The sequence below is a fragment of the Pristis pectinata genome, chromosome 1 (assembly GCF_009764475.1).
Source record: "Pristis pectinata isolate sPriPec2 chromosome 1, sPriPec2.1.pri, whole genome shotgun sequence".
Classification (NCBI taxonomy): Eukaryota; Metazoa; Chordata; class Chondrichthyes; order Rhinopristiformes; family Pristidae; genus Pristis; species Pristis pectinata.
In genome coordinates, this window is record NC_067405.1 from 45,928,743 (window position 1) to 45,942,389 (window position 13,647).

At 37.5% G+C, this 13,647-nt stretch overlaps 1 protein-coding gene across 1 annotated transcript in view; it reads right to left on the reverse strand.

Moving 5' to 3' along the window:
* The window catches only part of ola1 (Obg-like ATPase 1), a 134,458-nt gene that overhangs the window by 13,428 nt on the left and 107,383 nt on the right, over positions 1 to 13,647 (reverse strand). Inside the window, exons 8-9 of the mRNA XM_052013923.1 lie at positions 7,388 to 7,528; positions 5,300 to 5,396 (exon numbers count right to left, since the gene is read on the reverse strand). Coding sequence (XP_051869883.1) covers positions 5,300 to 5,396; positions 7,388 to 7,528 — 238 coding nt within the window. The remainder of the gene's footprint in view (positions 1 to 5,299; positions 5,397 to 7,387; positions 7,529 to 13,647) is intronic.

Below are 13,647 nucleotides of genomic sequence, written 5' to 3' on the forward strand. Positions count from 1 at the left end.
CCCTGTTTGGGCATGGATCATTAAGAGACATTACAAAAAGCAAGGCACTGAACCCTCCTCAAAATAAAATACTAATCATAAAACACCTATCAACTATTTCCTTCTGCATCTGCTACTGAACTAATTTTGGATCCAATTTACCAGTCTCCCTTGGACTTTTAATTTTTTGCCCATCTTGTCAAGTGGCATCTTGTCAAAAGTCTTGCTAAAGTCCATGTAGACTATATCAAAAACATGGACCTCATTGATCTACTTTTTACTTCTGTCCTCAGCCTTACTCCTGACTAAAATAAGATGACCGATTTAAATGCCCTTTAAAATGGTCCAGCAATTTAATCTAGTATGAACGATTAGGGATGGGCATTAAATGCTGACCTTGCCACTACAACTCACATCCTGTGAATGAGTGAGAAGAATGCCTGCAGATTTTAATTCTGGTTTGCTCTTGCCCTAAATTTATTTACTCTACCAAAGCAGTGGAATTTCCTCTTAAGATCTCACTGCTCATTTTCCCTCCTTACGAAAGCCCCTTAGAATATTACTGTTTGCGAAAGCTTTCAGTTATCATCCTTAATGTTTTGTGTGGTTTGGCTTGAATTTCTATCGAGAATGACATGGACATTTTTCTATGTCAAAAGCAATAGATTAATAAAAGTCATTATTATAGTACTGCCAAAGAAAATATTACCAACACCTTCATTTCCTATACTGCCCTTTAATAAGAAATACAAAAGCAGCATTACAACTATCTGACCTCCAAGAATATAAAATCAACACTATATACCTTTGATAAAATATATTGTGAATCTGCTACCAAATGTCCTTCAAAATTACACATTTTGTTAACGGCATTCCCGCTTCCTCAAATTGAATGTTATGGTATTTACTTTCCAGATAGCAGCTGTACAGTAACTCAAAAGCTCACCTCCAAAGGCCAGGACTATGGAAGGTTACCAAATTGACTTTAAAGACAAATACATTCCCCAGTTAATGCTAAATATTTTTTTAAATCATGAAGACAAAAAATATATGGCACTTAAAATGTAATTTAAATTCACCTTTCAGACTTTAAAGTAGATTTTATACTGCCACAATGTGATAGATTATATGGTTAATTTGTAATACTTTATAAATTTTGGACTCCACATTGACACTACTGTGGCAAAACAAACAGAGCAAGCCCAAGGAATTCCTTTTCCTGTGTTTGAAATATCACCCCTCAGCAGCACCGCTTTTGCTGTCTGCATGAGACACACATGGTGATTTAACTGCACCAACAAACGATACTCAGCAGATCAAGCAGCATCTGTTGGGAGGGGGGGCGGCGGGGGAGTAATTTAAATAATGAATTTCAATTTCAATAAAACTACATGCCATATTAACATTTATGTTATTGGTGTTGTTGACCAAAGATCAAATTTTAATTTCTGTGCAACAAAACGACAGTGATCGTCACTTCTGCTTTTTGTTTTAAAAATATAGGTTTACACTGAATTTTGCAAGCCTATATCTAATAGAAATTATTGAGTCACCTCAGGGCTTGGTTGCAGGAATATAAAATTATAATTGCTTATAAAAAGCCAATTGTTTACTTATGAGGGGTAAAACAGCAAAGAAATCTGCAGATTTTCTAATGTGCCCAATTCCCTTAAGTTATTCAGCATAATTTAAAACATCCATGTCCATAAGATATAGGAGCAGCATTGAGCCATTCAGCCCATCGAGTCTGCTCCACCATTCAATCATGATTTTTTTCATCCTCATTCTCCCCGTAACCCTTAACTCCCTTACCAATCAAGAACCTATCAATCTCTGCCTTAAGTACACCCAATGGCTTGGCCTTCACAGTCCTCTGTGGCAACGAATTCCACAGATTCACCACCCACTGGTTGAAGAAATTCCTCCTCATTTCAGTTTAAAGGGACATCCCTTTATTCTGAGGCTGTGCCTTGGATCCTAGGCTCTCCTACTAATGGAAACATCCTTTCCACATCCACTCTATCCAGGCCTTTCAGCATCCAGTAGGTTTCAATGATCTCCCCTTAATGAAAATGTGTTAACTTCATCCTATTTTATCATATACTTCCAAATACTCCAAAATTTCAACCTTAATAATGGACTCTAAATCTTACCAGCCTATAATTTTCTGTCTTTTGCCTCTCTCCCTTCTTAAACAGTGGTGTTACATTTGCGATTTTCCAGTCCTCTGGAACCCTCTCTGACTCTAGTGATTCTCTTGAAAGGTCACTACACCTCATGAGATTCCCCCACCCTGCCCCCCCATCCTTCTGAACTCCAAGTACAGGCCCAGAGACATCAAATGCTCCTCAATTGTTTAGCCTTTCATTGCTGGGATCATTCTTGTGAACCTCCTCTGGACCCTCTCCAAGCACATTCTTCCTTAGATACGGGGCCCAAAATTGCTCACAGTATTCTAAATGTGGTCTGACCAATGTCTTAGAACATCTTAGCAGTACATCAGTACTTTTATATTCTAGTCCTTTCGAAAAGAATGCGAATATTGCATTTGCCTTCTTCATTACCAACTCAACCTGCAAGTTAACCTTGAGGGAACCCTGAATTAGGACTCCCAAGTCCCTTTGCACCTTAGATTTTTGAATTTTCTCCCCATTTAGAAAATAGTCTACACCTTTATTCTTCCTACCAAAGTGCATAACCCCACACTTCCCTAAACTGTATTCCATCTGCCTCTTCTTTGCCCACTCTCCCAACCTATCCACGTCTTTCAGCAGACTCCCTGCCTCTGACACTACCTGCTCCTCCACTTGTTATGGTCTGCAAACTTGGCCACAATGCCATCAGTTCCTTCATCCAGATCATTAATGTTTAAAGTGAAAAGTTGCAGTCCCAACACTGACCCCTGCTGAATTCCATTAGTCACCATCAGCCATCCTGGAAAGGACCCCACTCTGACTTCTGCCAGTCAGCCAATCTTCTATCCATACTAGTACCTTGCCTCTAACACCATGGGCTCTCATCTTGTTTAGCAGCTTTGTGTGCGGCACCTTGTCAAAGGCCTTCTGAAAATCCAAGTAAATAACATCCACCGACTCTCCTTTGTCTAACCTGCTTGTTACCTCCTCAAAGAATTCTAACAGATTTGTCTGGCAAGATCTCCCCTTAACAAAACCGTGCTGACTTCATCCTGTTTTATCATATACTTCCAAGTACTCCAAAATTTCATCCTTTATAATGGACTCTAAAATCTTACCAACCACTGAGCTCAGGCTAACTGGCCTATAATTTTCTGTCTTTTGTCTCCCTCCTTCCTTAAACAGCGGTGTCACATTTGCGATTTTCCAGTGCTCTGGGACCCTCCCTGACTCTAATGACTCTTGGAAGATCACTACTAATGCCTCCACAATCTCTTCAGCTACCTCTTTCAGAACTCTGGGCTATAGTCCATCTGGTGCAGGTGATTTATCCACCTTCAGGTCTTTCAACTTCCCCAGCATCTTCTCCTTAAAAAGCGTAATAATATCATAAAATTTAAAAACATTTGTATCCACAGTGACCGCAGAAAGTTTTCAAAAATAATTAATTTTTTTTGTCATTTAAGAAGTGAAAAACCAAAGCAACTAAGTTTGAAAGTAAAATGTTTGCAGCAACTTAGCAGCAAACAACTCAAATATCTTACTTTTGAATATGGTTAATTATACTGTATATAAAACCAATTATTGGGATTAACTTCATACTCATTACTGGTAGAAAAACTATCAATTTGACACTCTTAAATACACTTTAATTAGTACAGTAAATCTAAATGTGAAACAAATTGCACACAAATTGAGATTTAGACAGATTAGGCTAGAATGCGCTGCTGCCCAGCTGGCAGATCTGTAGGGATCCACTTACTAGCTGCAGTATTCATGGCAGTGCCTTCCAACTTGCATGACTGTGCATTGCAGCTTGGAAGTCAAGAATGTGTTGGAGGTGAAATGCATGGGCACCTAATCTCTTGTACTGCTCCTGGACTCACCATTGTGTCTGGGACATTCTGTTGAACCAAGGAGTCAGATATACCTTATATCTGGACCCTCAGCTTTCTGTTAATCATAGCTGGTCATCTAACATAGCTCCATTTTCTTGGAAATCAAAAAAAAATACAGATATCGTAAATCAAAAATAAAAACAGAAAATGCTGGAAATACTCAACAGGTCAAGCCAAATCTGTGTGAAGAGAAACAGGTTTAATGTTCAGGTCAAAGACCCTTCATCACAGCCAAAGCATCTTCGACCTGAAATGTTAACTCTTTCTCTTTCCACAGATGTAGCCTGACCTGCTGAGTAATTCCAGCATTTTCTATTTCCACTTACTTGATCTTCATTTATGTTTATGTTCAATATTTTCTTTATCTCAATGTATATTTACATTTTTAATTAGTAGCAAGTTCATGTGGTTATAGATAAATCAGTGCAGTTTTTTAAAAAATAATTTGTAGTTTGTTAATTTTTTCTGCCCCAATGGTCTTCAAATATCTCTGATCATCAGAGACATTTGGAAACAGTGAAAAGGCCCCCTGAAAATCATTAGTACCACAATGGCCATGGTGTCAATGCCGGATGCACATTGGGAACTTGTGCAGCACAAAGGTAACACACCCTTGGGGCTAGTGTCTGTGGCATTTATAAAGTGCAAGCGAGGATCAGTCCAATGTATAAAAGTGATTGGGTATTGCATCTGGCAACATCTTGAACTACCATAAATGTTGGTAAGAACTCAACTGCATCATGCTTACTGTATGAAGCCATAAGAAAGTAGTTTAAAAATGGTAAATTCAAGAAAGTATTCCTGAGTAATACCCAATAAAACACTCTGCTTATCAATCAGAGATTATATTAATACCATCTCTTATTTTAAAACAAATCCACATTAGTGAAGTAAAGCAACAGAAGCAGCCACACACAACCCAAACAAACTTAGCAAATACCAGATGAAAAGCAACATCAATTTCACTGGGGACAAACCCAGTCACACAGATTAAGCAAGCACAATACTGAGGTGCCTTATCTCTGACCACAGGAGGAGGGAAGATAGATTCTGCAGGATGAAGAAATTCATACTATGTAATAGGCAGAATCAATTGCTACCTGCCTCAATCAATGCACCCCACTTTCACTGTTCAACAGCTCACAAATAATTAAAGTTAACACGAACAAAACCTCATCCATAATGACTAGCTAACCACTGCCATGACAAGCTTAAAAGTCAGTGATATCAATCTGAATTCAACAGTGTGGAACTGTGTGTGGCTGACAACAAGACTATGAAACATACCTTTATGGTCCATGCTCGCACTTCATCTGGGCCTGCAGTAAAAAAATATTCGAGCTGAAGAGATGAGAATCCAGTCTTGATGATCTTGGCCAAAGCACTTAAATCACAAACAGATCTTTTTTTAAATTCTATTCAATATATTTCAGTGCAAATATTTTTAAAAATCCTATGTAGATATTTTGGAAATTTGCAATAGAATGATGTTACCTCAAAAACATCAAATGGCAAAATATATTTTATAATGCTCTATCCCCCAATTATTAGACCTTTTCGCAAAGGTAAATATTTCCTATAATAATATTGAGAATAAACATATGAAACACAATGAAAAGCCTAAATCAAAGATTATCCTGAGAACATGCTATCCATGGCCTGTCAGAAACCTCCCAAAAGCTTCAACAAGATTATAAACCATCACAGTGTTTCAAAAAAAAAGCTTATACATTAAAAGTTGAGCATAATATCCCCAAAAAATATTTGAGTAATAAAATGTGCAATGTTACAATCTTAGTTCAACGTCTTAAATAACATGTTATTACAATCTTTGCTATTTTCTCAGAACTCTAATGTACCCATTATGGACCTTTTTCCAGACTCCTACTATTGTCAATTTGCACCACAGCATTTCGTATGATAACCTGTCCGCAGACACCCTGGTGGAAAGCTGCCCATTTGACTATCTTTAGAGCTACATCTTGCTGATCCAGGAGGGCTTTTATAGCGATGCTGAACACTCCATGGAGCCCAACAACCCTATGTAATCTTTCAGCTCTTGCACTAGTGCACCATCTCTGCTCCTGATATTCCAGGCAGCACCAATTTGTGTCACTGCAGTTGGATTGCTGAAATGGCAGGAGGCAAAAGCGATCCCCTAGAAGACCCATTCGAGTTGCCCAAAGTTGTCACCACCAAATGATAGCCAGCATGAGCCAGACTGTACCATGAGGGGAGTACTGGCTTGAAGGAATAGAGGTGAGGAAGTAGAGTGTTCTCAAGAATTTTTTAAGAGGAAAGAATCAGAAGATTATTGTATGACCCAAATGGGATGGGATAGAAAATGTAGTGCATACTGAATGCTTTGGTTCATTCTGATGCAGTGACTGACAAAAATGACAATCCAGTGTGATGGTCATTCTTAATCTCCCAACCCAGAGGAAGCTGCTGTCAGCACTGGGTTGGAAAAAACCTGAGACAATGAACTCAGCCCTTCAGCACACTGCTTCCCTCCAAGTAGTTATATGTCAGATGACAACAATCAGTGTTGGGGAAGAAGAGGGTTTATCTGCTAGGTTAGAATCTCACCAGCTGCCAAGGTGATTTGGGTTAGAGCTGGCTACATGGTCAGCAAAACTGTGCACCACTGATCATTTGGGGCTGGCCTTTTGCTGGAAGAATACATCTGGGGGCACAAAGGGAAGAAAAGGGATGTTCACAATAGCATTCAGGCAATTTGCTGTTCATTACATGATCAGCTCTAATACTGCAAACCAGCAAAAAGGAGATTTTGCTTTTAAATAGTCAGGGCTCAAATATGGTGCAAAATTTTCCCCATAACTACTGAAAGTTGACTCTAAGCTGAAATGCCGGATTTAGATTTTTAAAAAATTACTAAATATTCTCCAGCTTCTGCTCAGTTTTGTAGAATCAGAGGCTATCTGCACAAAGGGAGATGAAATGATGAACAAATTTAAAGGATAACTAAATCAATGGAATATCAGTAATCTGGGGCCTGTTTGTGGAAAATATTTTGGAATTTAGGTTATACAGTGGGTTATGTTTAGTAGACGTCCAGTTGGGAAATAAGCAAGCAACCTCAACCTATTAACAATGAATAATGGTCACAAAGACCAGGATTATGAGTAGCAATGATTCAAATGAACCTTAGGAAATTAGAACAAGTATTTCTACTGCTGCTCCATTTAAAGTCCATTCAGAGCAAATTAACTAATTTATCTACTTTATCCCATCACAAACACTGAAAACTTAAAATACTTAATTGAATTTCAAAATACATATCAAAAACAACTCCTATTCTTCATTTAACTAAATTTATAAACCAAAACAAAACTTTACAAAATGCCTAATAACCTTTGTGTTTTGTTTTCTTCCAGGTATTTTGTTTTTTCTTCTTCATTCATCTCCTGTAACTTGAGCTCCATTGCTCCACTGAAAGGTATGACCAGTGCTCTCGGGTCATGCTTGTCTACCCACTCTTTAATTTTTATCAACCTGTACACAAAAGTTGCAAAACATTGTTAGGCACTGTGTGCATCATTGTGCAACATTCATTATCCAGTAGCACATACTGTACCTTTACAGAAACCATTTGTATTTTTTAAAATGCCATTTTTCTGTACAGATCTTGCAAGGTCAAGATATGCTCAACTAATGATTACATTAAGAATCCAAAATACCAGAACAAGGTTGCACTAATCTTTTCCTTGATCTCTGGGAGCAAAACGTAAATTAGACTCAGGAGTTACATGCAAGTTTAAAAATACAACAAAGCATTTAAAACAAAAGCTATCATCATTGAAGCTGGTCCAGAAGGTTAAAGCACATGGGATCCAAGGTGTGTTGGCAAACTGGATCCAAGCTTATCTTGGTGACAGAAGGTAGAGAGTATTGGTGGAAGGTTGATTTTCTGACTTGAATCGAACTTTACAAAATGCACAATATGCCAGGTGCAGCCTAATCAACTATTTGTCCAGCTGCAATATGATGTGCCAACTCCTCAGGGATCAGTGCTGGGACCGTTCAATTTTATTATTTTATTGTGTGTGTGTGTGTGTGTGTGTGTGTGTGTGTGTGTGTGTGTGTGTGTGTGTGTGTGTGTGTGTGTGTGTGACTTAAATGAGTATGTAGGTGGTTTGATTTTTACATTGTGGTTAATACAAAAACTAATAATAATATAGATTTCCAGATTAAAAATGTGAGAGTGGGGTGAAGTAGTAGTAAATTATCTGAACGCAAAAGGGACAGGTAAGGAGGTTTGCTAATCTCAACAGAAGCAAATTGTGCAGAGTTTATTCAAAATGTTAATTCTTAACAAAGCAGCAGGAGGCAAGAACAATTATGAGATTAAACACACACCCATTCAATGCAGCTTTGGACTGATCCCAAGAAATTAAATGCAATCAATTTCCAACGTTTTGTTTCTATGAGCTGGAACGTCACAGCAAAAGGACATTTCATGAGTAAACTACTTTTCTTATGTTACTATGAACATATGAGAGAAAAAAATAGCACTTAATAACTCTACCTAGCTGTTCACAGGACTTTAGCAGGACTTGAAAATCAATCAAGATACTTGTTTATCTTTCAGACAATTTTGCTGATGCAATGCCCATAGAACCATACAGCACAATACAGGCCCTTATATATTTAATTTTTGAGTCTCTCTGAAGGCCACTACACACCACAATAAATGCAGATTTTCACTAGTGAATAATGACGGGCAGCAGTAGAATGATGACTAATTTGTGCCAGAAGCTGCCCTGCCCAATGTTTTTAAACTAGTTCTAAAGATCGTGGAAACTCAATTTGGACTGAATATAATGTGACCTTTTACCCACTGCACTAATCCAGGAAACAATACTCCAAAGCAAAACTCCACAACTGGTCATAAACTTTACCTCATCATTTAAAGTTTTTTTTAGAATACAAAAGTAACAAAAGATGCTTTGTTACTTTTGATTACATGGCCTTTGTCTTCTAATATTTTAGAAAGCATATTCCTTCAAAAGTGCTAGAAGCAAACCTATCAACTAAATTTCAGTGTACACATATAAAAAAATGAATTTTCAAAGTAAAAGAATGCCTTTGTGTTATGTGGAGTCTAAAAATGTAACTATAATTATAATGTGCATGTATACAAGTGAGCAAAAGAGGAATATGTAAAGCCAATAAAGTAAGAAAGAAAAACATAAATACAAAGATGAATAAGTTTATGTAGAGATCTGACTTGGGCTAGAAATCTTGTATTTTTGGTGGCAGTCTGCAACTTACTGAAAATCATCAGCCCATCATATCCATGCAAACCAAACCAAAAGTTGTGCAGCTCAATATCATTTCCCAGGTTTTAAGCTTGAAGCCTTGTAGTACTTCAAGGGGACATGCAAGTAATTCTTGAAATGTGTTAAGGATTTTTGCCTCTACCACACTTTCAATTGGTAGATCCATCCTATCTGCGTAGACCACAACATTTTATACAGAGTGAAAAGAAAAAAAACATGGTATAGTCCAGAGGACTGCTCTTCAAAATACAACCTCCTGGAAAGCGACCTTGCATATAGAAATTTGGACTGGTGAGTGAATTTTGTTGCAATTCGTCTCCTACCATACATGAGTAAATGAGTGAATAATGCCACTACCATCAAAGCATCAAAGGCTGCTTGTGGTACTCAACAGGTAAAACCAAAAGTTAGGGAAACTCTGATAGTCTTAGGTAAGATCCAAAGTTTTTTTTAAAGAAAGATGCTTGTTTAATTATTTTAAAGCTTATTGAACCTTCTGTTGAAAATTATTTTAAAACTGCATTCGTTTACAAATTTAGTGATTACTACAGTTGTTTCTATACTATTTTAGATTATTTCTGCAGACAGAAAATTGGAACCTCATGAGAATTCCTCCATATTATGAGAGGGAAAAAACTAGAGGAAGTGATAATCAATTTTGTCAAAATTATAGAATTCTGAGCAGCAAAGGAAATGTAAATGAGTTTAAAGTTTCAATTTTATAACAATTATATCTGGATTTGGGGGATGCTTTGGTAATGTGGAAAAGTAGAGATGTTCATATCGAAGGAATAGAAAGCAACAGCATTTTCAGTGATTTGCAAGGAGGAAGGGCAGGACAAGGAACAAGATGATTAAATAAATTTAAAACAATGCAGGAGAAAAAAGAGCTATAAGGTTGTGGAAGGCACTAAATGCAGCAAATTAGTGATTGAAGCAAAGACTTTGGCAAGTTTTCAAGAAACACAGATAAAGGGCTTTGGGAATAGAGCGAGCATATGCAATGAGTACTACTGCAGATATGCAAAATAAGTGCCAGCACAAACTGACTGGACTTAATAAACTTATTCAGTTCGCCAACAATTCTAATAAAGGGATATTGACCTGAAATGTTAACTCTGTTTCTCTCTCCAGAGAATGCTGCCTGACCTGCTGAGTATTTCCAGCACTTTCCATTCTTATTTCAGCCTTCCAACACCAGCAGTTTTAGATTTTCAATTGTTCTTCAGTTCTATGGAAAAAGATGAGCTATCAGGAAGACCACCATATTAATGTCAGGCTGCACAACTCACAATGAGGCTTCTTGTCTCTTGATCACCAAAAACTATGCTTCCCATCCTTACAGATACAACATACTACATTACTGTAACCTCTGAAGAGTTTGCAATAATTGAATAATGCCATAGTTATTCTGGAGGCACAATACAGCGGAAGTTGTTAGTTGATAAAGATGCAATCTCATTGCCAAATGACTCCAGGAATTGGTGTTTCCATTGGCCAAAAAATCCGTAAATTTGCAAATATTAAAGGTTTTTTGTTACATTATGAAGGGCTCCCTTTGGAGATGGCTTGTTATTACTTTGTGCAAGAATTCCTGGATGTTGCTCCAAATTACTTTGCACGTATCTCATAATAGAAAAATAATCTCAGCCTCAATATGGAAGAATGACAGTAGACCAAGTAGATACCTGTTGCAGCTTTTCTTTGTTCTTTTTGAACTTTGGGATGACACAGTGGTAGAAGCTAGTAGAGCTGCAGCTCACAGCTCCAGTGACCTGGATTCAATCTGGACCTGTTGTGTTGTTTGTGTGGAATTTGCAAATTCTTCCAGTGACCACGTGGGTTTCCTCCCACATGGGTGATGGGTTAATCAGCTACTGTAAATTACCCTTAGTGCATGAGTGAGTAGTAGAATGTGGGGGTAGTTGATGGGAATATGAGGAGAATTAAATAGGATTTATGTAAATGGGTGCTTGATGGCCAGTGCAAATTCCGTCAGCTAAACAACCATTTATGACTCAGAAAAATATATTCAACTGACAAAGTGAGAGAAAATGGCAAAGCAAAAAGTGAAAGGAAGGATTCAAGTCTGAGTGACCAGGGCACAGAAGACAAGAGTGGGGAGGGAGATGTGGCAGAAAGACAATGACGGAGTACATGGTGGAAGGGCAAAAATGGGAAGGCAGAGAAGGCAAAGAGATTTGTAAAAGTGAGCAGGAAAATAGGGAAAAGGGGACGGTGATAGCAAAAACCAAAGGAAACAGAAGTGAGCCAGAGCCAACAGGGAGATATGGAGTTGGATGTGATGGTTAGGAACAAACAGGGAGGGTGGTAGAAGAGCAGGTCAAAGAGAAAAATTCCATCTCAAATCCAAATGATATCTTTTCTTTCAAAAGAAAATTCAATTTTGAAAACATTAATTACTTACTGTACCTGTATCAATAGGTGGTAATATGGCTGACATTTATAATGCTTTAAAAAAAAGTAACATCACTGTCAAACCCAGAAAAGGAAATGAGTTTTCACTTTTAAAGTCAGCATTATTTCAGCATACAACTCCACTACAATTCCACAAGGTGGCAGTGAATAATACATGTCAATGTTTATACAATATCCCTCAACAGCAACAACATTGCCGGATCTCAAAAATGAGTACCAGTTCAGAAAACTAAGTGTGGGCTCCTAACTTAATTCCCTAGTGAGGTAACTCTTGCTATCCTGTTCCACTACTGCAGCCAGTTTGCACTTACTATCATGTGCTTTATGGGCTTAGCACATTCCCTCATTGAGAGATAAGTTAAGCTTCAGCCAGTCTAACTGTGAAGGAGCTTTTGAGTCATCTTCAAAATATCAGAATTCCATAAATGCAGAAGGAGTTCCAATTCTATGTAAAGATGGGTGTGAGAAAGCAGGAACTAGGAGAGCATGATGATGGGGACAGGGAGTGGAGAAAGAAATGCTGAAGGGTAGTAGAGTTGGTGGAGCGCACTGGCAAACAGGAGGAGATGGGATTGCAGATGTGGACTCTTGATGTTGGGAGAGAGAATACAGAGGAAAGAGCCAGGCACACAAGACGGAAAGTGCTGCACATAGATGTTTACATAAAAGTTAACCAACCATTCGTTCTGTCACCTCAAAGTGACAAAGCAATAGGTATATAATAATAATCTGAAGGAAAAAAAATCCTCTCAGAATAAAACAAATCATTGAACTCAACCACCAAAGTGCTGGAAACAAATCATAGAATAATACAATAAAATATAATTGGACCTATTCATTGCCTGTACATTAGTGATCCTAGTAATATGACAATAGCTATCACCCAGATTGTTGCAGAGGAACTATTCTGTCTCAATGCAAGCAACTCCAATGGAGATCTGCTATAAATAAATTACAATTAAGGCACTTATAGTTTACACAAAAAAAAACAGAATGCAGCTTGATTCCCAAAACATTAACAGTTTAACGCCATGTCATGAAAATGCAATTCAACTAATTCTGGCTATAACAGACTACTGGTTCTATTGTTAATTACACCATCTTTATAAAACAATACTTTAACTAACACCATGATTACACTTTACCTGCAATACCATGAACAGTTCTGAGCACATCTGAGAAAATATGTAATAATCTTAGAGAAAGTGCAAATTTGCTAGTGATACCTGGACTTCAAGAATTAAATTAACAACAGAACTGAAATAAACAAGGGTTACATACCCAAAGATTACAAAATTAAAAACAGAAAATGCTAGAAGTACTCAGGAGGTGAGGCAACATCAATGGAAAGAAAAACAGTATCAATATTTCAGATTGAGAACAGCATTTTCTGTTTTCGTATTAAGAGACGGCATTCGTTAGCTATTTGCTGTTAATTCAAAATCCAAGCATTTATAACCAACTATTTTCCAGTTCTGATGGAAGATCATTTGCTTTGTAAGTTTTAATTTGGCTTCTCTAATTACAAAAACTTCAGATGCCTAGCAGCCATTGTGATTTTTGTCCAAAAAAAAAGGGTTTTGTTATCTAGAGGGCTATGTTGCCAATCCAGAAACACGAGTTAAAATCTCACCATGGATGCTGGAGGATTTAAATTCAATCAATAAAATATTGCTCCAAATGTAACTCTAGATCCACAACAATGTTACAGATTTTAAACAGCCCCTGAAATGGTTTAGCAAGTCACTCAGTCATATCAAGCAGAATAAAACTGCATGGACCACCCAGCATCAAACTTGGCACTCAGACAAGGAAAAATTGCTCTTTTGAGGATCCTCAAAGTTGACTCCTAACCTCAAAGTCTCATAGCATTGGGTCAAATCTAGGCATGGA